The 27,146-nt window shown below is 33.9% G+C and overlaps 1 protein-coding gene across 9 annotated transcripts in view; it reads left to right on the top strand.

Annotated features, from left to right (window-relative positions):
• DENND1B (DENN domain containing 1B) overlaps window positions 1-27,146 on the top strand; it is a 267,467-nt gene that overhangs the window by 120,390 nt on the left and 119,931 nt on the right. For 7 of the 9 annotated variants that reach the window (XM_073884621.1, XM_073884620.1, XM_073884623.1 and 4 more), the window contains 4 exons: window positions 2,229-2,309; window positions 5,375-5,434; window positions 6,650-6,703; window positions 9,157-9,267. In XM_073884621.1, the coding sequence (XP_073740722.1) occupies window positions 2,229-2,309; window positions 5,375-5,434; window positions 6,650-6,703; window positions 9,157-9,267 (306 nt within the window). The remainder of the gene's footprint in view (window positions 1-2,228; window positions 2,310-5,374; window positions 5,435-6,649; window positions 6,704-9,156; window positions 9,268-27,146) is intronic. The other 2 variants (XM_073884624.1, XM_025855137.2) reach the window with 1 other exon arrangement.

The following is a 27,146-nucleotide window of genomic DNA, read 5'->3' as shown; positions in this document are numbered from 1 at the left end:
GTTTTCTCTTCTTTCTATACATTTATGAGCATTTCATACATACTCATAGCTATAAGTACCACTATATTTTGATCTTTAAGAATGTTCTTTCTGAAACCTGATTATATCATTCCACTGCTTACAGTCTTCTCATAGCTTCCTTTTCTTCTCTTAGAATAAAATCTAAACTTGTATGCAGCCTGACATATAAGAAGCTCCATGATCTGGTTTCTGATACTCTTTCCTGGCTAATCTGCTTCTTCTTTCCTACACATAATGTACTATCCAATTATTTTGAACCACTCAAATTTTCCAGAACATAATCCTACATAGTTGTCTTTCAAGATTATGTCACTCACTCATGATTACTGATAGAACACTCATCTTTTGAGATTCAAAGTAAGTATCTTTAAAAAACAAAACAAAACCTGAATTCAGCACACATACTACTCCAGATACTTTTAATTAAATAGAATTTAAATGTATTATTATTGAATTAAGATACTCCTTTTACACTTCTTCTGAGCAATCTCCTAATTTGACAATCAGATTTTATATTATAATAGCAAGGTTTTGGTGTTTGTCAAAAGTTCAGGTGTTTTTGTGCGTGTTTGTGTAAATATTTCCCCCTCTACACTTGATGTACTTAATTCTGTGAAATACTCATTAGAAGGTCATTTTACATTTGAACAATTTTATGTTGAAGCTATACGGTCATTTTCCTAGGAAAATAACTGGAAATAAAAGTATTTAATTATAGTAATGGAAACTTAAAACCAGAATTCTACTTTGTGATTATTTCTTGTTCTTTGTTTTTGTGAGTATACATGTGGAACTAGCATTAATTCTATTAGTCATCCAAATTTTGAATATTTTACTTTTAGAAACTCTTATTGTTAAATTAATGCTTATATATCTACCATATGTCATTTTCTCTGAGACCATCAATAATGCTGGGATATATAAAAGAAAATACTGTGAGCAAATCCTTATAATTTTAGTTTTCTGAAAAGGGAATAAGAGAGACTACATTTATGTTCCTAATTAGAGGAATACATATTGTAGGTTCACAGTATTAATTAAAAAACCAGAAGTAAATCTATAATTGTAATATTTTTTCTTTTTATTTTTAATCCAGTGCCACAGGCTATATAGATTGATATTTATATTTTATAATTGAAGTTATCCTTACCTGATCAACATCAGGCAAGTATAAAGAAATTTTAAAAGCTAGACTTTAAGAAACCTATGTAGCTGTAGGAAATTTGTATAGACAGAGCATTAATATCATCCAGAATATTCTGTGGCTATATTTCATTGCTTAAATGGTCAAGAGATAAATTCTATAGTCTTTTCTTTTAAATCATTCTAAAGAGAATTCCAGATAAGCAGTTTTGAGTGCACACTTTGCAGACAGTTACAGAAATTGGAATTATTAAGGTTTGTTAGTTAATTTATAAGACAAATTGTGGGAAGTTATGTGCCTCATATCCAAATTCCTTAAAATTAATTATTACCTTTATTGAGCAATTGCCATTTCTTTTGATATATGTCCCCACCTAAACATTTTAAGAGAATATAAAAATCACGTATATAAAAAGCTACCTTCATATATTTATTACTGGGTTTATATGCATAATTTAGAAAAAGTGGTGTGCATATCAAGGTACATTATTATTATACATATCCTAGGAAGTGGATGTGTTATATATTTTATTTAATCCCATTTATTGTTGGTCAAGTAGTGACTGAAAGCTGTTTAGAAAAGAACTATTTAGAATAACCTGTACACTGTATCTTAGTACAGTGATCATACTAAATTGTATCTATTCCTTAAAAATTAGGTTTAAGATTTTAAAATTAAAATGGAAAATGGAAGCATTCAGTGATCTGATAAAAAGTTGTATTATTTTTATTCAATCCCATTGTTCTTGGATTTAATGATTTAAGTGATCTCCTCTATAGCTAGCATCAGTGTATTTTATAGTAATGAAGTTTTGCCAAATACAGATTTAAACTAAATGGAAATATTGTTATTATGCTTTCTGTATAAAGATATTTGATTATCTTTTCCGTATTTATTAAATTTAAATATTTCAATTTCAGTTATTTGAAACATTCTTGTAGAAAGCAGTTGTGTAAAACATGTCTAATATGAAAAGGCACAGTGCATGATTTATCAAGTAGTTTTAATTATATTGCTTCGTATATAATTCATTTATAAAATGTACTTTTTAATTTTACTCTAGGAAAGTGATTTGAATGAAACTCTCAAGTCACTCTATAGCCACCCAGTACCAAAGGCAAACACTCCTGTCAGTTTGAGTGTGGTAAGTATTCAACTTTTAATTGATGTTTTTGTCATAGCACTTTCTCATTTAAGAACACATGCACCTTCAAGAAACTCTGCCACCAGGGAAACGTCAGTGCTCGTAAGAACATTACTGTATGATGATATTGGGACTTTTTGCCATGCTTCAACTATCATAATGTATATTAGATGTATATTTTTGTAGTTCTTAAATCACAGGTTTTTTATATATTACACTAGAAGTAATCAAATATGAGAATATTTTGTGAGGAATATTGATTTTCAGGTGGTGAACTCTGTCCATAATAAGGAAATACAGACACACGTATACACACACAATAACCTTCAGAAAATGAAAACAGTACATAAATAAGAATTGAAAGTATAGCATATAACTAACCATACGATAAAAATTGTGAGTGAAAAGTTTCTTCTTTTCCCACACTGCAAACCATCCTCTCTTATAAACACCAAACACTGAAAATATGATCGAAGTTTGTCAAACAGTAAGCCTGTGGTGGTGTAGATTACTTACTGCTGAAACTTTTAATGAGCACATTAGTATTTTGGGAGATTCTGTAAATGTTCAAAGTTAATGAACACAAATGTGGATATTTTCATTAATATTCAGCATATCAAAAAATATTAAAATTTATTTATATTCATTTTAGTTCTTCCAATATAATGGTAAATGGTGCAACTTACAAGGAAGAAAAATATATAATGATGCAAGAGAAATTGAAAGAAAAAGTAAATTGAAGTGTATGTAATCGTATTCATAGGTCTTTTGCTTTTTTGCACGATAAAGAAATTGTTATTTTCATTATATTCTTTGTTTGGTAATAACTTTATTCTTACCTAAATTTTTCCTGTAATTTTGCTTAATAGTCTTCTCTGACATTATTCTGTTCTTTCTATTTTTACTGTCAGCAACCTGGTTCAGACGCTTAGCACTTTAAATAGTTCTTACTTTAGAGTCTCTCTTTCTAATTCTTTTACAAAAGTCTGTCAGATTAAACTTCCTTAAACTATATAAAGTTTCTTGCTGAAATCTAAAAGCTCCCCGTTTTCTGTAAAATTTGTCCAAACTTTCCACCAGGCTTTCATGACCACACACTACTTAGCTTCAGTCTACCTTTTCATTTTAATGTCTCACTTTTTTTTCCTTGATTGATTTCCTACTCTGGTCACATTGTTCTGTTCATCTTCTTGAATGAACATCGTGCTTTCTCATTTGTACACCTTCCTTTTTTACTAAAGCCTCTTTGTATTCAGTCCATCTTTAGTCTAGAACTAGCTCACTTCCCACCTTTGTGAAACTTTCCTGTGTTGTTAACATCATAAAGTGTTCTTTTTTCCCTGTGATCTCCACACCTTTATGTCTGCACCCTCTTTTGTTGCACACTGCCAAAGTGGAAATATTTAATAGTCATTTGGAGATTGTAGACTGGAAAGCTAAGGATAACCTGGAATTTTTAACCCAGAGATAGTAGTCATCTGCAGAAATAGTTGTAGGAATACTTGAGTTATTTAAAGGACAGAATATAGAGAGAATAAAGCAGAAGCCAACGTCTAATTGCCCGAATAAACTGCATAGAAGAAGAAAGCAGATCCAGTGAAAGAATTAGGGAACAGTTAAGGAGAAACTCAGATTTGTAGGTCACTAAACCCAAAGGAATGCCAGGTTAATGGTTAGTGGAATGAAGTAGAAAGGCAAAGGAAAAATATTACGAACAAAGAAAAGCTCCAGATTATCAAAAATAAGTGTCATTCTTTGAAGGAGTTTTATATATAAGATGACTCTAACACTTTGTTAAAGGGTGGAGGAAATATAGGTGCTAAGATAATAGAGGTAGCTATTCTAGAGCATTAATGAGAGATTTTTAAAAGTATGCTGCCTTTAAATTGGAGTATCATTTGTTCTGGAGTAAATATCTTACAAAAATACATTTCAAAAGTACTGGATATTGAAACACTTCACCTTTATTAGTAAGAATCATAAATCAAAAACTATTAGACCTCTTAATATATAAGAATAGAAGTTACTGGTTTAAGTCACAGTCACTAAATATGTGATACTAAGCAAAAAAGTTAATATCTTTTGATTCTTTTTCTTCATTTGAGAAATTGAGTGAGTCCATTTTTGAGAAAGTTGGGGAATTATGTGAAATGATAGATGTATCTAGATATACTATGATAAAGCTATCCTAATATTAGTTGTTAGTGAATTGAAATTTTATTTCATATGGACAAGATATTTTGTACCGTAGCTGAAATAATCTTGTTTAGGGAATTTGAGTGACTGCGTTCTATTCTACGTATGACAGTCATTTCTATAATTTAAGCCTTCTTGTAAGCCTTTGAGCCAATGTCTATGGCAACTTTCAAATCTTGTACACCTTTTCTCAATACGGTATCAAAAGAATTGGCAGATTCACCTGGTTGATAAAATATTGTCTTAAATTTGTGTAAAATCCATTTAGTAATTACCATTTGATTTCAGCAACAACTTTTAACTAAAGTGTTGTGCTGTTCAAGACTGGCACAGTTGGGATCCAAAAGCACTTGTCTTCAGCTACTTGTTGAGGTTTTAGTTTTATGATGCCCAATTAAGATTGATCATCCTGGGAATTTTTGTTCTTACATAAAGTGGAAAGAAAATTTTGTTTGCACAATTTCCGATAGAAAAATGTGAGAAGCCTTGGGAAACTACTCTACTCTCTTACAATATCATATTTTGTGAATGCTCCAACACATGAATTTTTCAAGGTTTGACATTGAAACCACGAGAATATCACAGATTGTATAAAAAGTTAATATTTAATGTAAATGCTTATTTTGAAAGTACATTTCAAAATCATTAAATATCCACAGCATTTTCTACTCTCTGTTGAGAATGAAAATACTTTCTTTGAGATTTTTCTAGCATAAAATTAGCAAAACAGCATTTAAAATAGCATTTATAATTAATGGTACTTTCAGTGGATAATATGGCTACATGGGTTTGTCTCAAATACACAGCAAATTGTGTAAACTTCCCCCCATGAAAGTAAAATATTCATTTTTTCTCTCATATATTATAAGAACCAAGAGATATTTATTGCCAGTGAGCAAGTTCTGAAAGATCAGCCCTTCCTAGTACCGGTGAGTTAAAAGGACATTGGCTTCTAAAAATCATGATTAAACTGAGAAAATAATTACTTCTTTCAGTCTGTTTTTAAGATTCATTCCAGTCCTTTGGGAAATGGTTAATTTGATTCTTTTAAGAAAATTAATCATTTGGAGTATATTTTCTGTTTATACAATCTTTTAGAGCATAGTTTTATGAAATACAGTTCAATTAAAAACTCCTCCAAATAAAGTAGCTAATAGAGACCAAATCTATGCATATTCTCCATTGTCAGTAGTAGTAATGTTAACGTGCATTCACAACATAAGATTTCTGTCACATTTTTTGTCACAAGGTCTCAGGAGATCTTGTGATTTATCTCATATTGTTCTTCTCCCCTGGAAAATTTTATATTATGACTGTACTAACTAGCCTGTTTTGACTAGTTAACTGTGCCCAGTATTGGCTAGAATGTTTCTTTTCCAGTCTTTAATTATAAGACAGTATTAAATATGTCCTTATGTGATTAAGGTAGGAAAATAATTTTGGAGATTAATATGAACAGAAAATAAAACAATTCTGGTGATTTAGTTGTGCTGATTCTGGGTGGTAAAATTTGGGAACATTTGGGGAACATGACATACACAATATACTTTTTATGTAAATAGATCCATGAACTGTTATATTGCTTTGAATATTATAGAAGCTAATTACTATTTGTTTAGTGGGTGTCTGAGGGTCATATTTTGAGATCATTACATTTTTAAAAAAGTTTTAAATATTTAAAAATTATGTCCTATTGCTGCTTTCTAAATAATATAGTAGCTGATATGTACCAGAGAATTTTGTTGTGACTTACTATAGAAACTCGGGAATCTTAATAGATTTTGATATATTCTTGGGTAAGCAACCTCATTATTTTCCAGTCTCCCTAAATGTGTTTATATGTATATATATATTTTTTTCAGTAATATACTTTTTGGTCATAATAAACTTTTTCCAGGATTCTTATTTCAGTTTTAAAATTGAATATTTTTAACCAACACTTAACTCTTTGAGAAAGTTATTGTTCAATATCATATAAACCTGCCATGTTATTTAAGAATTGCTCAAATTCAGAAACCTAAATGTTAATCCTTGGCATTTATTAATTTAGTTGATGTATCTTTTCTTATTTTTTTCCAAATTACATACATATTGCTATCAAATTTTAATTCTGCTTTTCTTATTGATTTATTTCTATTTATTAGCATTCCTACTTCATTGCCCCAGATGTAACTGGACTCCCAACAATTCCTGAGAGTGTAAGTTTTCTGTTTTCTATATATTTTTTTAAAGATTTTATTTATTTATTTGACAGAGACACAGCAAGAGAGGGAACACAAGCAGAGGAAGTGGGAGAGGGAGAAGCAGGCTTCCCGCGGAGCAGGGAGTCCGATGTGGGGCTCGATCCCAGGACCCTGGGATCACGACCTGAGCTGAAGGCAGATGCCTAACGACTGAGCCACCCAGGCGCCCCTGTTTTCTATATTTTTTAATGCTTCTCATATTATGAATTTTATTTATTTTGGTCTCAATGCCTAAAGATTTCTGTATAGAGAAATAGAATACATTGTAATTATCTGTTTTGTTAGAAATAAGAAATAGGAATATCTCTTTTTTTTTCTTGATGTGTCTGCTACTTTATTCCCTTCTTAATATCTGGTTGTAGGTAAGGAAAATTTTATGAGAAAAACTGTTTCTACCACTTGAGGTAGTTCAGTAGGATCACTATATATACATATGTATAATAGGTCCTGAGCTCTCCTGGATCAGGTAGAGGAAATATCTAAGACAACTCTACTTGGTAGGGGATAAATACAGGCAATGTTTAGGGAATTTGAGTGACTGTGTAATATTGTATAGAACACACATAGTTACTTTAGTGAACTGACTGTAGCATTTTCACACCCATAATTACTTAAGTGAACTGACCGTAGCATTTTAGATTACTTGTATAACCCTATGAAAATCTTAATGTCCTGTACTTGACTTCTTGATTTTAATTCAAGTGACATATATTTTGTAGGGCTTGAGGGATACTGCAAGAAATTATAAAAATTACTAAAGTTTGCATTTTATTTAGGGTCCTAATTGTAGCCATACTAGAAATAGTTTCAGTGTTTTAATAGTTATTATAAATTAATATTCTGTAGAAAAATTTACATGGAAAGTAGAAGTGACAAATAGGCTTTTGGTTGCTGTGTGAAAAGGAAATTTTATCTTATGTACTTTTTTTCAACTTCTCTTGGAAAGATACAATGAATCAGTAGAAATAATTCAATAAAAAGTTAAGAAACATCAACAGGAAAAAAATAAATTTCCAGAAATACTTATTATTTTTTTCAGAATTCTACTGTTTGTTCTTCTCAAAATGTTTTCAAACCTAAGTGTTTGGTTTCCAAAAGTACATGGGTTATGAGTGAATGAAGTCTGGGGAGACAGTTGTAAATTTTCCAATATCAAACCAAGACTGTCTAGTGGTATTTTTAGTACAGATGAGTCCAGATAACTCCTATGAAAAGACTAGATGAAGCTGTTTTTAATGTGGGCCTAAAATAGGTTATCAACACAGCATTCTGTGTTGAGAATTATTTCTCCATCTAGAAATTATTTTTCTTTGAGGCTATAGGGAAAATACTAAGGTTGAATGCCATAAAAGTAATCTATATGAAGAGCTGAATTTGAAGATGAGGTAGACCTCAAATATAGAAAACAGCAAATGGATTTCTCCCTACTAAGTTCAGCATCACTCACTGATACTACAGATTCTGTTATATGCCCTGTCATTACCAGTTTGTCCTGGTAAAATTTCTGCCTTCTGGAAACCAAAGAAACTATTTATTGGATTTCTTGGTTTCTTGCGCAACTAAAAGTTTTTACCTCCTAGGTCATAGTCTATTTAATACTACAGTTTCATTTTATTATCATAGGTTATTCAGTCTCTTCATTATAACTTTCTGACATGCTTAAGTTTGAGTACAGAAAGTTAAAAATAAGAAGGAGAAGTTCTAAAAATCAAAGTTAATGTAGCTTCTGCCAATTTTGATCTTATGTTGGGGAAATAATATAAAGTCTTAAATCAAGGAAATTAGGCTAACACCAAAATTTATTTGGTTATAGGAGCATAGAATAGGTCTGACATGGGATATAAAAAATAGGTTTTCCTTAGTAAAGGACCAAAGATCTGCTTTATGAATCCATCTCAATCTTTGTGTGCCTTGCACATGGTACATACTGTCAGACAGTGATGTTGCCTACTGAGTGATTGGCAAACATAAACAGACCTAAATATATTTTCTGGAACAGCAGTTCTCAAATTTCAGTGTATATAAGAATTATCAGGATTTTTTTTTTTTTAAAAAAAACAGATACTTGGAGCCATACTCTGAAGATTATAAGTCAGCAAGTCTATAGTTGGGGCCCAGGAAATCAGCTTCTTTTATAAGTACTTGGGGAGGGAGAGTGGAAAATGTATGATCCTCTGATTACCCTCTGAGAAACATTTTGCTGGGGTAGGATTATGTTTCAAATAATAATAGAACGTTATGTGCCTTTTGTAGCTGCAGAATAGTATTAAATTTAATTATTTTAATGAATACCATTTTTAATTATAACATCCTTTGAACTTTAAAACTTGTTGGTATATGTATAAAATATTTTCCTTCATAATCACCATGAGCTCTAACTTTTACACAATTACTTTTCACTTGTACAGAGAAATCTTACAGAATATTTTGTTGCTGTGGATGTGAATAATATGCTGCAACTGTATGCCAGCATGTTACATGAGAGGCGCATCATTATTACCTCTAGCAAATTAAGCACTGTAAGTACTTCACACTTCTCCTTTTAAGAAAAATGTATTGAGCATTTCACAAAAAGACCCACGAACCTCCGCAGACTTAGAAATGTTCTATGTGTACTTATGAGACAATATCTACATACTTTTTTGATATATGGTTTTAATCTGGCTCTTGAAGTACAAAAGTCTGATTTATAGAAGGCCTTCTCAGATGCATTAAGTCAGGTTAATTATTTTTTCTTATCAGGAGATGAGAGTTTTTTTTTTTCTTTTTAACTCTCCAGAGTTCATTTTAGTGCCTTCTACCATATAAAGAATTCTTAAGAGCTATTATGAGATCTTTATTATTCACTTGTGGCTTTTTCCATTGGAGCTACTTGAAAGAAATCAAGGGGCCATGATAATAGCTGCTATCCTAACCTGGTAATAGGTAGATTCATCTTTGTTGCCAAGTAGTGGTTTGGGAGTAGCTTCTATAATAGTTCTGATTTGGAGGAGCTCTTCAGGCTGATAATAACTTAAAAGTCAAAGTAGCATTTTTTTTTTAATCACAGGTTTTTATGCTACTCGCTGAAATGTTCTTTTGGAAGGTCTTCATTACTGTGGTAAAGGCAATGAGAATAGGAGTTTTCTTGGGTCATAGAAAAATATTCAAAAGTATTTTGCTAGGTTTCCTAACTTTTTTCTACTGTAAGCATTATAATTTTAATATTTTGACTTAAAAAATTTAATATAAATTTAAACAGATATTTATTAAAAACATGTAATGTTGCATGAAATTTTGCTTCCTTACAAATTTGGTTAATTGACAAGAATAAGATCATATTTTTTGTTTTGTTCTCCCATAGTAAAAATGAAAACCTCATTCTATGAAGTTTTAGTATGTTAGCAGTTTCAGGAGTTTTCTGGGATATCTATTTAGTCTTTAAGAATGAGAAGCATATTTTTCGGCAGGTTAAATGGCCACCCCAGGGCCAAACAGCTAATTAGGGACAGGTAATGTGAAACTGGGTGTCCTGATTCTAATTTTGGGTTATTTCCATTACTCTACATTTGAAAAAATACACTTTTGAGATTTTGAATTATAATATTGATATGCCCACTTTTCCAGAAATATTGAAAATATATTATTTTACATATTGAAAAGCACATTATATGCATTTAAACATATGATGTAGTATAATCAGAGAATAAGCACAAGTCAGTGACACAGGTAATTTGCATTTTCTTAAAATCATATTGAGAAATTTAATCTGAGTCATTTGGTACTTTTTATATATTTGCTTTTCTGCTATTTTTAATTTATCATTGAAGTAAAACCATTCTTCTCCCCATTCTCTTCCTCCTTTTAAACATTATTTTTTCAAGATTATAAATAATATTTCTATATGGGTATTGTCCTGGAGATTAAAAAGATTATAAAAACTGTCTCAGAGGCCTAGGGACTAAATCTTATCATGAAACCTACCATATGCTCCGCACTTTCTAGGCATTAAGGATCCAGCAGTAAGCAAAGCAAAGTTCAAATACTCTTGGAGCTTATATTGAACTGATGAAACAAATAAAGAAATGAATGAATAGAAATAGCTGTTATGTCTTCTGGTGGTGAGTGCCAAGGGATAAGTGATAAAGTGAGTGTGTGTGCAGGATGAAAGTTGTGAGGGGCAGGTTTCAATTTATGTAGAGTGGTCATGGAAAGCTGCTTTAATGGGGTAGTATTGAGCAGAGATCTCATTAAAGTGCAGCAGTGAGCTATGTGAATGAATGTATAAGCTTCCCTATTTACAAAAACATTTGAAATAAATCTGAGTATATGACTATTGTAAAATATTGGTGTTTGCTGCAATTTATAAACACCTCTTAATGTGGTAACCTTTCTCTGACTCAGTTTCTTCCCATGTAAACTGGGAGAATGGGAGTAATATAGTCTTAATCTCATAGGGTTGTTGTAAAGATTAAGGAGATCTGTCTCTGTCTCTATAGCTATGTAAACAAATACGTATATATATGCACATGTATAATATACATATGTATATGATGTGCTTAGAATTGTATCTGCATAACATTCAATCATGATGCAATGATTATTAACTATAATTTTATAAAAGACTAGATCTGCAGTTTAGAGTAAATGTTAACATGCCTACTACCCTTTAATTTTATTTGAGTTAAATAATAAAATTATTTTAATAAAGGCTTGGTATTTATTCAGGGAATTGTTTTTTATGTTTGAGGTAAACTTCTGCCAATTGTTTATGAAAATTCATGAAAACTTGATGGTGATGTCACTTCTAAGTTAACAGCTTTGTTTTGGTTCATTCCCTGGGACAGTAGGACTGATAAAAGAAACGTAACTCAAGCTTGCTTTCAGGATCTCCTTACCCTTCTTATGTGGGGGAAGCTGTTTTACTTCAATCTATCTTGAAAAATTCATACACATATCTGCTGTAAGTTCCATGCGTAGTAACATTTAAGGTCAAAGACCAGTACTATAGCATAAATTCGAAATAAGCTATTTTTTAGGAAGAATTTAGTGAAATCTCTAAAACAACCAAAGAAGGAATAGTTAAGTGTTAATGAATTGACTTTCTTTTAAGCTTTTTACATTCTTATTTTATATATCATGAAGACTATATTGTATTTGGTATTAATGCAAGAAATTTTACTCATTTTCCTTGTTTTAAATCTACAGCCAAAATTTTAACTATTGGAAGAACATATATAACTTAAGGTGCATTTACATTTATAATTTCATTATGGTTTTAGGAATTTTGTTTGTATGCGTTTACTCTTCAACACCATATTTTATTAGAATCATGGTAGTCAACCTTATAGCTTGCTGGGTGTTTAGTGGTGATACACTGGTAGAGAATCAGATTGCTTAAAGGTCTCTTTCCTTAGGTACTGTTTGTAGTTAAAATTATAATTTGTAATTTATAGAGATAAACTTTAAAATTAAAAAAAAATTAGTCTTGAGATACGTTAGTAGAACTATCAAGAGTAGTGATATGTTTTTAAATTTTTCATGAGTTTACCTCCATATTAAAGTGTGGTATTTTTTATTTGTTTTGTTTGTTTCAAGTCTTTATGTAAGTTCCAGTTAGTTAACATACAGTGTAATATTAGTTTCAGGTGTAGAATTTAGTGATTCGTCACTTACATACAACACTCAGTGCTCATCGCAGGTGCCCTCCTTAATGCCCATCGCCTATTTATCCACCCCACCCCCTGAAGTGTGGTATTTTGTTAGGACCTATTATTACATTTTTCTGTATTTAAGTTTAATGAATTGAGACATAAACAGTTTAGTGTTTATTCTGTTGATACATACATTATCAAGTTCACACAGAAGTGTTCCTGGTGGGGCGCCTGGGTGGCTTAGTCGTTAAGTGTCTGCCTTCGGCTCAGGTCATGATCCCAGGGTCCTGGGATCGAGCCCCACATTGGGCTCCCTTCTCTGCGGAAAGCCTGCTGCTTCCTCTCCCACTCCCCCCTACTTGTGTTCCCTCTCTCGCTGGGTCTCTTTCTGTCAAAATAAAATAAAATAATATCTTTAAAATTAAAAAAAAAAAGAAGTGTTCCTGGTAATACTGAACAAGAACACTGATTTTATACATGCTGTAGGCAGGCCCTAGATGTTTAAGCCCCAAGTGAATCTCTGATAGACTAGCAGAACATCATACCAAAGTCTCATGTATTCAAAGCAAAGGAATAAATCATGATATTACAAGAGTATATCAGTTGACTTATTGCTGTTTTGTGACCAGAGGTAGAGAAGATTGCTGTTTAAAGTCATGTCATTGGTTCTCAAATCAGTCAGGCATGAAGTCTTGTCATATGCCTCTATAATTGTACCTCACCAGACTTTCTTTAACTAGTCAGCTGGGGCTGTGCATTTTGTCTCAAACACCCGGCTGGCCAGCGTCTGACAGGAGCTTTCTCATCATCCTGTCAGTAATATGTTAACTAGAGTGTATCTTTGTGGCCTGTAGAAGCAGGTGGAAGAGATGCTTCTCTTTAAAGCAGATGTCTAAATGTTAGCTACTATTTTGACCAATATTTAGCTGGTATATATCACCCTCTTAAAGTCTATAAGCACATTAGTTACAGAGATTGGATTGTATAGTGCATGTTCTTTCTGGAATATTTAGAGCCCGCAATATGCTATGAGTGCTGGAATTGTGTTAATAAACTGTAATTTCATCCTTTGTTATAGTTGCCCCCAGGCTTATTTAAGCATATGCTTTTCTCTCCTTCTCTCATTAATTCCATCAAGGGCATATGCAAAAAGAAATCTTGTGGTCTCTGGAAAATCTGCTATTAAAATGTAGATTTTATAGGTTTAGACTGAAGGGGAATCCAGAAGATTTTAACCTCTCCATCTGGATTTTACATATTCTTGATATGTCTCTTAATGGTGCCACCTGTATCAGCATTTAATCTGAAAACTGAAGCACAGAGAATTTTCTTGGAGATTAAGAATTGAACAGTTGGTGAGAGAACAAAGATGACCCAGGTCTGCTTCCTAGTTAAGACTATTGAAGTGTGTCTGTGCCCCTGTGTTTTTAAAGCTGCAGCAGACTGGTGCAGTTAAAAATTGCTATCAAGACCTTTCAGGGAGAGATTCTAGGAACAATCTTTAGATATTTTTAATTCTTCCCAGAGCCCATAGCAACCAATTGTCAGCTGAAACTGACATTAGAATTCTACTTAGTAGATTAGAATTCTACTTACCAGTGTATTATTTGACATGTATACCACTCCTCTAAGCATTGTATTTTCATTCAGTGCTAAGTGAGTGTGATTAGAGTGTGGAAATAGGACTGTTGCGTTCATCCTGTGACACTGTTGGAAGATAAGTGTGCAGTCAGGAAACTTCTGAGCAGGAGAACTGGAGGTGCTTATATCTTCCAACTCTTGTGGCGATAGGTGTCTGTTCTTCACGGAAACAAGCACATATTTCTGCTTTAGAGTTTAGTCTACTTGTCACCTAAAAGTAAACAATTGGCTTTTAATGTAAAAACCAGTTTTTAATATAACAGTTATGTCATTATCTGAGGGGCATATTGTCAGTCGCTAGGTTCTGTGAGTTTTGTTCCTGCAACTACCTCTGATCTCCACACAAACAACCTCGAAAGATTTTGGTTTACTGTAGTATTTCCTATCTGGAATGACTGACTTTTGTGCTGTTCATGATTCTCAATCTTAAATATAGGAAAAATTATATATGTATTGTTTCTGTTTCCTTGGTAAAACTATTGAGAGCAATTGGTTTATTTTTAAATATACCTTTTATATTTATGTTTTTGCACAGTGCAATTTTTTTTTTTTTTTGCATTTTGCATTTAGGCAAGTTTTTCTCTTCTGATGAAATTTCCTAGATTATATTCCCTTATCCTGCTCTGGGGCTGATTTGGGGATTGGCCCCTACGTCTCATCTTCTTCCCCTACGTAAGTTCTGTAGCTCCTACCTCCTCAGTCCTTTCTTCTTTGACCCTTGTTCTCCATCCCAACTGCCCATTGTCTTAGTTCAGGCAGTTGTCACTTCCCACAAATACTATTTTCAGATCATCTATTCTGAATGTGTTAGCATTTTCTCCATTTACATAAAAGGATGGTGATGATGAGAGGAGTAATTACAGCCAAGAATTATGTAGTGTATACTATGACCTAGTTGCTCTTTAACTTAATCATCACTTATTATAAACTCAGGGAAAGGACCTTATTTGATTCATACACTACAGTAAACTTACCTCTTAGGATAGTGTTCATACATAGTAGGTTTCTAGCAATAATTTTTTGAGTCAGTGCCTGAAACTGCACTTTTTGGGGGGCTTCTTCAAATGTGTTTTGAATGCTTCCATCTTCATCCCTCTGCATGTTTTCCAAAATCTGGTTTGCTCTTTAGAGGTCTAGTTTGTCAGTAACTTCTGTTATACCTTTCATCCCAGAACTACTGTAGTACTTACCACATACTTTCTCTCAAGTTAGAATTATTAGTGAATTTGTTGAATTCTTGTATTAGATATTTTTCTTTTTAAAGGTTAGAACCATGTTTTTTTTGTGTGTGTGTGTGTGTGTGTGTGTGTGTGTGTGAGTGTATTTAAAAAATGAATTTAATCTTTTAAATTGTGGATAACAGAGAAAAGTTTTTAAAATAAAATTTTTATTAATTATATTAGGAAAGAGGAAGTGTTCATCTGATACTGAAAATGCCAGAGTAGAAATTTGTCTTTTTGACAAGTAAAAATGTGTCTGATTGTCCCTGTGATAACTTGGCTCTTTAATAATAGTAATAATAATAATAAAGATTTCATAGATTCTGAAGTTTATAAGTTAGAGACTAATCTCCAAGTAGGCTTTGTCTTTTAAAAAAAGATTTGTGTTTAGCCATTTGCTACTAGAGAATCTTATTTTTTTGGGGGGTAAATGTATCTTTTTTAATATTTTTATTTATTTTACTTTTTTATTATGTTCAGTTAGCCAACATATAGTACATCATTAGTTTTTTGATGTAATGTTCAACGATTCATTAGTTGCGTGTAACACCCAGTGCTTATCCCAACACGTGCCCTCCTTAATGCCCATTACCTGGCTACCCCATCTCCCTCCCCCCCCCACTTCTGTAGCCCTCAGTTTGGTTCCTGGAGTCGAGTCTCTCATGGTTTGTCTCCCTCTCTGATTTCTTCCCATCCAGTTTCCCTCCCTTCCCCTGTGGTCTTCTGTGCTGTTCCTTACGTTCCACATGTGATAATTGACTTTCTCTGCTTGACTTACTTCACTCAGCATAATCCCCTCCAGTCCCATCCATGTCGATGCAAATGGTGGATATTCATCCTTTCTGATGGCTGAGTAATATTCCATTGTATCTATGGACCACATCTTCTTCATCCATTCGTCTGTTGAAGGGCATCTCGGCTCCTTCCATAGTTTGACTATTGTGGACATTGCTGCTATGAACATTGGGATGCAAGTGCCCCTTCTTTTCACTGCATTTGTATCTTTGGGGTAAATATCTAGTAGTGCAATTGCTGGGTCGTAGGGTACCTCTATTTTTAACATCTTGAGGAAATTCTGTACTGTTTTCCAAAGTGGCTGTACCAGCTTGCAAAACCACAATGAGATACTATCTTACACCAGTTAGAATGGCAAATATTAGCATGGCAGGAAACAACAAATGTTGGCAAGGATGTGGAGAAAGGGGAACCCTCATACACTGTTGGTGGGAATGCAAGCTGGTGCAGCCACTTTGGAGAATCTTAATTTTTTAAAGATTTTTATTTATTTGACAGTGAGAGACATAGCGGCGAGAGAGGGAACACAAGCAGGGGGAGTGGGAGAGGGAGAAGCAGGCTTCCCGCTGAGCCAGAACCCTGATGGGGGGCTCAATCCCAGGACCCTGGGATCATGACCTGAGCCGAAGGCAGACGCTTAATGACTGAGCCACCCAGGTGCCCCAGGAGAATATTAATTTTTTAAAAAGTCTGTTGTCAAAATTGTAATTCCTTAGGGTAAAACTTAATACATCTTGAACTCTTTTCAGCTTTATTAATTTCTATTGCTATATTGACCCTTGTTCAGCCTATATAGGAACTTGGTTTGGTATCTTTTGGCCTTCATACAGTCCTCGGTAGAAAACATACTGCTTTCTCCCTATGAAGATGTTTATTTGTTCATTCAGTGAACTATTTCTTATTTATGGAGTACCTAAATCATGTCAGGCATTGTCCTACAGGAAAGGTAATGAGGTCACAGCATCTGTATCAGTCTGAGTCCAATAAGGTGAGAGAGAGTACACAGTAATTTGATCAAGAAAAGTTTAACATAAAGAATTTAAAGCTAAGGCAAGGGACTGGAGTAACAAGAGATAGACTAGCACGCAGTGAAGAGAACGTTAAAGAATACAGGCATAGCAGATACAAAGCAGCTACTAACCTTAGGGCTGAGGTAGATAGAGCACCCAAGGAAGGAGCCCCACCTGGGCCTAAGATCTAGACCCTCTTGAAGAAGGCAGAACCATGGCTCATTAGATGGCAGAGAAGTTGTTGTGGTGCTACACTGCAGAATTTGTTGGAAACCTGCCCTTTGGATGACAGACGTCATCCTTTCAAACTTTCTGGAAAGCCTGGGGTGCTGAGGAATTTGTCCACAGAGAGATACCTCACTGGCAATACACTGCTGTGAGCCCACCTGAGCGGAAACAACTTCCTGTTTATCAGAGTTGTCTCACTGGAGGCACTGCCCTGAAAAACCAGTGGGGAGTGATGGTGCCAGGGTAAGCTGCTGGCTGTTTGGGGCTGCTGACAATTGTCCACTGCAGTAACCACATGCAGGCACTTCCCACATTGTAGCCAAGTTCTGGAAAGGCTGCAAGACTTGCAAGAGCCAGAGGCACTCCTGCTATAAAACTGACCATGATGGGGAGTGCTGGGAGACCTCTGGCCACTATCATTTGTAGGAGTCAGGGGCTACAGGAGCTGCCTGTTAAACAGGGGCCCCCGGTAGCCACCTGCACTACAGGATCTGGGCCCCGAGGAAAGCAGGCCCTTGACAAGCCACAGGCTTTGCAGGAGCCTGCTGAGTGAGTATACTGGAACCAGGAACCCAAACCCTTGCTTCCTGAAATGTCTCTTCAGTGTCCTCTCCTGACAAAGTTTAACATCATGCCAGCTATTAAAGGGAATAATTATCTAAAGGGCACAGATCGGTTTTCATAGATCCGACAATAAGGGGTAAATTAGACAATAAATTGATAACTGGTCTAGTCCACCCCTTTGGATACTCAACTTCTATTTATACTCTTCTAAACACATTTGTACTTCTATACAACAACAAGACTAATCTATATATGTAGCTATTAAAATATAGCCATCCTTTTTGCAAATGTAGACATTTCCCAAAATGAGGAAAAGCAGCCCCAAGAGACATTATAATCATCTCTTCAAATTTAATTGCAATCACATTTAAATTTCTCTTAATTACTAACAACATATATATAAAATAAAAATGAGAAGTAGAGAGGAGAAAAAATGGTTAGAAGATAAAAATGAACACATGCATATAAAAGGCAAATAAAAAATATGCAAAGTTACTCTGACCCTTCTTTCTATAACTGATCATGAGACAATATTGATATTTATGGCTTCCTTGTTTCATTACCCATTCCATATTTTCCTCACCCTCAGCCAGAACCTCAGCTAGTTGAGTTTACCTGGTATAATGACATGGACTTTCACTTATAAAAGATCTGAATCCTCAGTAGTTCTGCTTTTTTTTTTTTTTTAAATGATTGCTGTAGTTTTCCATTAACCTTTATTATTAGGCATAGAAATACCAAGAGGTACCCCAGAGAACCTCTCAGTTCCAGACATAGTCTTTTTTGCCTCTTTTGAGTAGAAGCAAACCAGTTTCCCTTTGGTTATTGAGATCAATCAGCCAGTAGATCAACCCCAGTTTTTAGCAGTTGCTTCAGTGATGGGGGCCTGAAATGGTCAGATGGCAATATTATCTTCCAGTTCACATGGAAGCATTTCTCTATTGGGAAGTAAAATCTCCAAACCAGAAGAGTTCTAAACTACTGAGACTGGAAATAGAACTTATGCAAGTGGGTTATTAAGTGTAATAATGGAAGGGCCACTCCCACTTCTACCCATTTGATTCTTGGTCTCATGTATTCTGGCAATGGGAGAAACAACACCATAAAATGCTTTCTGATTTAAAGCATATCCTGCATCATGTAAAAATAGAACCCTACCCTTTAAGGATGTAATAATACCAACTGGCACCATGATTGAGTCTTTTACGCCACTTTTCAATTAGGCCAGTTGCTTCTGGGTAAGACTAGTTAATTTAAAGGGCATGAGCTCATAGCTTTACTTACTTTGCTTTTAAATGAATACCTTGATGAGGTTCAATGCTGTACAGAATGCCATGCTGATGGATATGTTATTCTATGCATCTAATGATCTGGGTTACTGGCAGAAGCTATAGTCAAAGAAGACCTTATCCAGATTATTGATTGACTAGTTAATTGCCCTGGGGATTTATCTCACCAGAAGCATTCTGCCACAAAACCACCGGAAGAAGCTACCAGGTATTATTGCTGGGTGTTACTGGCCACTGTGTACTGCAGGAGCCAAGCCCTAGAGAAGCCATGTAGGAGCCTGCCTAAGAGCACACTGGAACCAGGAAGCAAAAATCCTTTCCTCCTGCAGTGTATCTCTGGTGTCCTGTACTGACAAAGTTCTACTTTGTCTTCTACTGACATTAGGCTCTCTGGTAAAAGAGGAAAACATCAAGGGCACAAATCCATTATCACAGGTAGCAAAGAGTGAATTTGGAGCTAACGGGCAATATGTGAAGGGCACAGCTTCCATGAATCAGCTATTTTATTGTGCTTTCCTACTCTATTATGGAAAGAGTAGAAAAGGAAGACCTTTAATTTGAAGGAAATATTTAACATTGGTAAAGTTTTCCAAAGACCAAGTATAACAGTATTGATTTATTCATTTGCATATTGATACATATTATTATTTTCCAGGTATTATGTATTGGGAATTTCAAAGTTATTAATTAGAGTCATAAATATAAATTAAAACATAAATCATATCATGTCAGTGAATCAAGGTCAGTCAATGTGATAAGAACCCTAATATGGGAAATGTAAGAGGGAGAGTAGTAGATTACAAAGTTGACTTCAGGATGACACTGTTTCTTGAAAGGAGTTTATGTCTTGTGTAGGAAATATTTACTTGTTTAACATGTCTCTGTATGTGTGTGTGAAAAGAGAGAAAAGTCGTGCTACATAATGTAGTTGGAGAGATAAGCAGTAGCCAGATTATGTAGAAACATGTTTGCTAAATTAAGGGGCTTGGATTTTATCCAACAGATTATGAGGAGATCATACATAATATGACCAGTTTTGTTTTGGGGAAGATAACACTGGTAGCAGTATAAAAGAAAAATATGGGGTAGGGAAAATTCCCTCTAATAGGAGTCCAGTTAAAAGGCTGTGCAGTAAATAAAAGCAAGGGGTGACTCGCTTCTACACTAGAACAGGGACCATAAGAGGAAGATGAAGTTGAGTTTTAGAAACATTTCTAAGGAAACTTCTGTTGGATATAGTCTGTTTGAAAGTAGGTAAGGAAGAGGGAGAAGTATGGAATGACACACAAAGGACCAGTCTTCTGCACCAGGTATTTGTTTAGTTGCTGTATAATGGCAGTGAGCTTGATGTCATTTAATTACCAATAAATTGCAACTTAATAAGTGTGTGTGTGCATATAAATATTCCCATGCATGTAGATGCTTATACAAATGTTCATATATAGATGTATATATTTAAATATATTTGATATGCATGCTAAATATACATGTATCTATGTTAAGTATATATGAGAATATTGTATACAATTTTAATATTAGAATATATAGTATATGTGTATAATTATTCATTCTTATTAATTATATATGCTTCATAAATTAAGAGTTATTTAATTCCATTTATAAAGATTTAGAACTTCCTTTGTGATTGCTTTGCAATTGTGATTGTCTCTTTTCCAGTTGCTAATGATTTGCAACCAGTTTTATTTTGTTCCTGGTAAGAGATATTTTAAAATATGATTTTCAGAAATGCCAGTAGTTAAAAAGTAGCACCAGCCAATTGGATTTATTTATTGGTTATTTAAAATATTACCCTACCCCAAGATATAGTAGCAGAGTAATTATATTAGTAATATCTTCTAAATTAGAGATTTGTGTTTCAGTCCTGACTTCTTAATGAAAAAATTATATGACTTCATATAAGCCATTTAACTTTTATCCTGTAGTTTCTTGTCTAAAAATTGAAAGAATTGAACAAGAATCATCTCTGAGATCCTTTCTACCTGTTAAATGAAGTAATTCTTTAATTATACTGTTTATTTCTTAAATAATTGCCTAAATTATGTAGTCTTTCTTTAATTCACACGAACGTCTTAACCCATATTCCTTTAGAATTCAGTATCTACAACTTTAGGAGGAGAGAAGATAGATGGATACATTCAAGCAGTGCTGTAGATTAGACTTTTAAACTTTGGTGGAAAGGTATATGGGCCTTTTCCAGGTATCGAATCAACTTTGAGTGAGAAGTAGAAAGCAGGAAATTTAGTAATAGGGAAAGGTCATGTAGGGGAAGAAATTTGTTTAAAGCCTATGGCATTTATGTATAATGTGATGGCTACAGAGAACCAAAGAGTTGAGGAGAGTTAGTGTGACAGTAATGGTAGTTTATAGAGGGTAACTAGAAGGCAGACTCCCTAAGGGTAGAGATTTTTGTCTCTTTTGTTCATTACTATATCCCCAGTGCCAGTAATAATAACTGGCACATGTTTCATGTCCCACTTACTAGTTGTGTGATCTTGGGCAGTTTGTTTAACTTTGCCTCAGTTTCCCCATCTGTAAAATCATTAAAAGAATGAATACATAAAAGAAGTAAGTGAGCAAAAAATAAATTAGAGTCATTTGGCTAGGAAAAGCTAATAAACTAGTGATCAAATGTGAGATGATTAGAACTTTTCAAAGGACTTGTGTATGATGAAAAGAGGTTAGGTTAGGGTGATTTTTCAGCAATTAAGTGGCAGAATTTGCCATCCTAATAGAATGAAGAAAAACAATGAAATAGAAAATAATATTTTAGTACAAAAGACGTTAAAAATGTACAAATACTCTTTTTTCATTATACAAAATTGCTGTTTTTCCAAATATTTTCTTACAACTATCACTGGATTTAAATTTTAAAATTTTGCTCAAGTAAGAATATATTTTTTTAAAGATTTATTTATTTATTTGAGAGAGAGAGAAAAAAAGAGAAAACACTAGCATGGAGGGGAAGAGGGATTGGGAGAGAGAATCCTCAAGCAGACCCTGCTGGGCACGGAGCTCGGCTGGTGTTGGGGGGGGGTGTTGATCCCAGGACCCTAAGATCATGACTTGAACTGAAATCAAGAATCAGATGCTTAACCAACTGAGCCACCCAGGCACCCCTCAAGTAAGAATATTTTATAGTTAGGATAACTTTGTAGTTATCAGATACCCTACTGCTACTTTTTTTGGTCTAAACTTTTAAATGGGAGCGTAAATTAAGCATGTTTAAACAGATGGTTTCTTTATGCTTTCCACTAATTTTTTTTTCATTCCGTGAGGAATTTATCATATTCCCATCTGCAGCAATTTATTCTGTATACCTGTAGTTATTTATAGTGCATAAATTTCTTGAATTAAATATTGATTCAGTTAAAAATCAAATGAAGTCTCTATATTTCTTGGGTTTTGTGAATAAATACATTCTTAGGGGATATAAATCTGCCCCTCAATAATTCATATAGAACTTCAGCTGAAGTGAATAGAATTTATCCATAAGAATGAGGCACAGTTTAAGAGATGTGTGACTGGCATTGTGTCCATATGAGAGCTTTACTTGTAATGTGTGTTGAATTAGAATTGTGCTGTTTTCATTGTGGTCATCACACTGATGGGTTGTTTACCTGCGGTCTCCTTGGGAATTTGAAAATGTGGTTTCCCCCCAAAATACATGTCTGTTTAATTGCTTAAAACATTGCTTGGTTTTATTAGTGGCTGATTTCCTCTAATAAATATAGTTTGACTTTAAGAAAAAGGAATGAGTGCGATTTTATATCACAAAGGGGAAAGAACTTTAGTTTGGTTTCCAACTAAATATTCTTGCAGATCCAAACTGAGATGATAACTGGTAGAATTTTTATCAATTACCTTTTTAACATCTGAGAGAATCGGTTCCATTGGTTTCCTGCTGAAGTTACCCACTGTGATGCCGGAGGAAAGGTTTGTAAATTGGGTCTCTGTCACAGACCTCAGCTTTGTCTTACAAAGGTCAGGTGTTCTTGTGTGTCTGTTGAGTGTAAAGGTTCATTCTCCACCATATGATTAAGATAGAATATTTTCAGCCAGTAGATATTATTCAGAGCCCCATAATGATGGGAATTTTGAATGCTTGTATATAAAAAAGCAGTTTAAAGTAATGGTTATTGCACTCAGGAGCTTGCTTGGGTTGGTATCCTGGCTTTGCCACATACGAGGTGGGTGATCTTGGGCCATTGGCTTAACTTTGCTGCAGTGTCCTGATCTGTAAAATGGGAATAATGATGATAGAAGCTATTTCATAAGGTTGTTGTGAGGATTAAGTCTGAGTACATCAAGTACTCAGAATAGTGTCTGGCACATAGTAAGCATTATATACACATTTGATGATATTATTGTTATCAGTGACAATATCTCTGTTAGACGCTGGTGGCCTGGAACTGGAAGTTCCGAGTGCGTTTATTTGATGGTTGAGTTCACTGTTGTCCACCTTTCTTGTCCGGTTTCTCCCCCTGATTTTATAGGCCTCATCAGTTCTTTCCTTTTCACATGGTTTCCACATATGCTTATTTTATAATTATAGTGCATGGGAGAGAAACGTTCGCAGTGATTTTATTGTGCATTAGTCAGTACTGTGGGACCATATCAAGTCAATATATTGAGTATGCTTTGTGAAATCATATTTGCATTTAAATATTCATTTGTCATTTAACAAAGATGAGAAGGATTTTTTTCTTAAAATTTTATTTGGAAAATTTGTTTTTCTCTGAAAATTATAGCCTTATTATATGTTATTCCTCATTTATTATTTCTATAGTTTGCAGAGCATAATGACTGGGATATGTTCTGACTCAAATACTGAAACTTCTCCCACCCTCTCTTCTTTCATAAAGAACAGCTGTGGTATTAAATCACTGACAGAATATTAGAAAAGAATATAGAGTTCTAGTCCTGTTGTGAGCCAGAGGTAGAGTCTTGGGTAATTCTAGTCCAAAGAAGTATGATTGTCATTTCCCTTTGTGCTTAAACAATCAATATATCATAAATAACTTACAAGTAAATGATTCTTCTTACTTGGCTTAAAAATTGATCTCATGTCTTTATAGTACTTTATTTTGCAAATCAGACTTCTAAAATACATAGTTTATTTTCCTTAATTTGCATAGGTGTTAGAATGTTCTAGATAAATAATTTGTTGTGACAGTTAGTTCCCTTCAGAGGTGTGGACAGATTTCATGAAGAATAAGTCTTAAGGGTCTCTGTCATATCCCAGAAGGCCCTCCAGTTCTGACGAGGCTTGCTTTTCTGACCTTACCTCCCGCTGTTCTCCCACTTACTCCGATCTAATCTACTCCTCTGTGAAGATGACTAGCATGTTCCCACCTCATCTGCCTGAAATGCTCCTCCCCTCAAAGCCATAACAGTGGGCTCTCTTATATCATTCGGGTCTCAGTTCAAATGTCACGGCATCAGAGTTTGTCTCTAATCCTCCTGTCTAAAACTGTCCCTCTGTCACTTTCTACCCTCTTAGCCTGCTCTAGGTTTCCTCTTAGAACTTACCTCTAACCCATATAATATTTACTTGTTTATTGTTTGCTTTCCCCACTAAAATGTAAGTTCCATGAATATAGGGACTTTGTTCTGTTCAGTACTGGGTCCCTGTGGCCTGGTAGAGATTTATGATAACACATAGGCACTCAAAAATTTTGTTTAATTGAGTAACTTACTATGATATTTCCAATTGCTCAGTTACTTCTTATGCTTTAAAAGTTTTAGAGATGATCTTTAGATATATTTTGAAGGTGGTCTGATGTGTAGTCTAGTTCTGTTAACCACCTATCTGGAAAAAAAGATCATTAACTAAGAATGTAAAATGTTAGAATTGGTCTGATCTAAGACTAAAGAATACTACATCTCTCAGAGACAATGTTTACAGATCGTCTCGCATATCCTTCTTATTTTAAAGATTAGGAAACAGATCTGGTTATATTTATACATGTGCCAGAGGTCATACAGCTTCTTAGTGGCAGAGCCCTAATTTTGTATACTTCATTTCTTATTGTTTTATACAGCTAAAACATAATTGTGTTTGATTTCCTAGTACATTTATTTTTTTCTTAGTTGCGTTTTTTCACTCACTACTAACTCTTCTGCAAAGTAGATGTTATAATAGTGTTCTCTCTAGTTTTCAATCACATAGCTATTACATGCTCCTAGGGGAGTATGGGATCTTTGGTCTGTTTCTGCCTGCTTTGGAAATCTCCACTTGAATGTCTCACATTTAACAGAATCAGTATTTGCAAAAATAAATTCCTTGTAGTTCCACCTGAACCTGACACTTTTTGCTGTATTACTTTAAATAATTCATCCTAGTTGCTTAGGCCAGAAATTGTGGTTAGGGAGGGGTAGTGTTTTTACCTCTCCCTGTCACCTACCCACTAAATCCAGAAAGTTGCCAAATCCTCTAGAACATCCTTCTTTCCTGGCAGACCTTGATTAGTAGAGATGATCCCTTGCCACATGCTGGCCGTTGCAGGTGTTTTGTAACTGTCTATCATCACGTAGAGCATTCGCCCTCTGTGTGAAGCCAATCAGATTCATCAGATGATATTGTGCCTTCTTAGCGAATAATTCATAACTTCACTTAAGGATGACCATTAAGAGGGAAGGTATCTATAAAGCAATTAATAGAGTGCTTTGAACTCTGGGTGTACCCAATAAAATAGGTTACCCTTATTGTAATTCCTCATTTTGAGAATGTAGTATTCTTGTTACACTGTTATTTTCTTAATAATGTAAAAGGAACACTTTCTCTTTTTTTTAAGGTTTTAAATGAGTTGTTTTAAAAGTAATCTGTGTGCAAATGGAGAAATGGAGTAAAGTAGCCCCCTTTCAAAGCTGTATAAATGCTTTTAGCCATTGAGTTACACTGAAGAGATGGAAAGAGTTAATACAGCTTTAAAGATGCCTAATTTACAACCAGGGAGTACCTAAGAGCTCTCAGAGAATTTGACCAAGTTAGATCAACCCTATTTCATCTCCCTCTATGAGGGTTCAAATAAGACAAATCAAGGTCTGTAATTGTTAAGTGAAGGTATTTGAATGCCTCCTAGTGGTATATTGTATGCTCCAATTAAGGAATTTTTAAAAAATAATTTTTGTTGAAGGAATATTGTAGATAAACTATTAAAGCTTGTAAGTGCCAAGTACTAAAATCCTTTAATGATAGCATCCTAAATAGAAAAAATACATTATTTTCATATAAAATTAATTAAAAATCTAACTGGAAAAAATACATAAAATGAAGATGAGTATACTTTTAATAAAAATTTTTGTTTTTGGTTCAAATTGGATTCCTTTAATTTTTTATTTTTTTAGCTGAATTATTATGCACTTAAATATGGACAAATGTTTCTATTAAGATTGAATTGCTTTTTATACATTTATCCTTTTAGGTTAATTTGATTATTGTGTGTAAGTTTTAATTTCTCTGTATAACAGGAATAATGGTTTACAGAAAGTCTGTGGATTATTTTCAGATAGTTTTATTTTTAAATTCCGATTTTCAAGTTGAATAAAATGATTTAATTAGTAAGCTTGAAATGCTGACTCTAGCAAGACTTTTTAAAATGAGGAATGCTGACTTAATTATTGCTTTAAACATTAAAAAATGATTAACAGAGAAATATAATTTAAGATGTAAAGAAAAGTCCCATGGAAAGAATTCTGGTGAGGATCAGTAGGAGGGAAGGGAAAAAAGTGGTATCCCTTTGTTAAGCATTAAAAAAAAAATATTTAATTAACTGCTTGCCAAAACAAGACAATTAAAATGGCAATTACCTTTAAAATAGCATCAATGTATTTGCAGCTGTTGTGATATAAAGCTAGGAAACAAAATGTTAATCTGAAATGAACAGTTTAAATATGAAATTATGATATACTTGGCTTCCTGTAGTACAGCTGTCAAGCTTGGGCAGTTCGCTGGTCAATAGTGACATTCTATGTGTCAGTGAACAGAGTCTCTTGAT

The sequence above is a fragment of the Callorhinus ursinus genome, unplaced genomic scaffold (genome assembly GCF_003265705.2).
Source record: "Callorhinus ursinus isolate GAN/ISIS: 27379988/994484 unplaced genomic scaffold, GSC_fseal_2.0 scaffold57, whole genome shotgun sequence".
NCBI classification, from domain to species: Eukaryota; Metazoa; Chordata; class Mammalia; order Carnivora; family Otariidae; genus Callorhinus; species Callorhinus ursinus.
The sequence above is the reverse complement of the archived record's forward strand: the minus strand, read 5'-3'. Positions and strand labels throughout refer to the sequence as shown.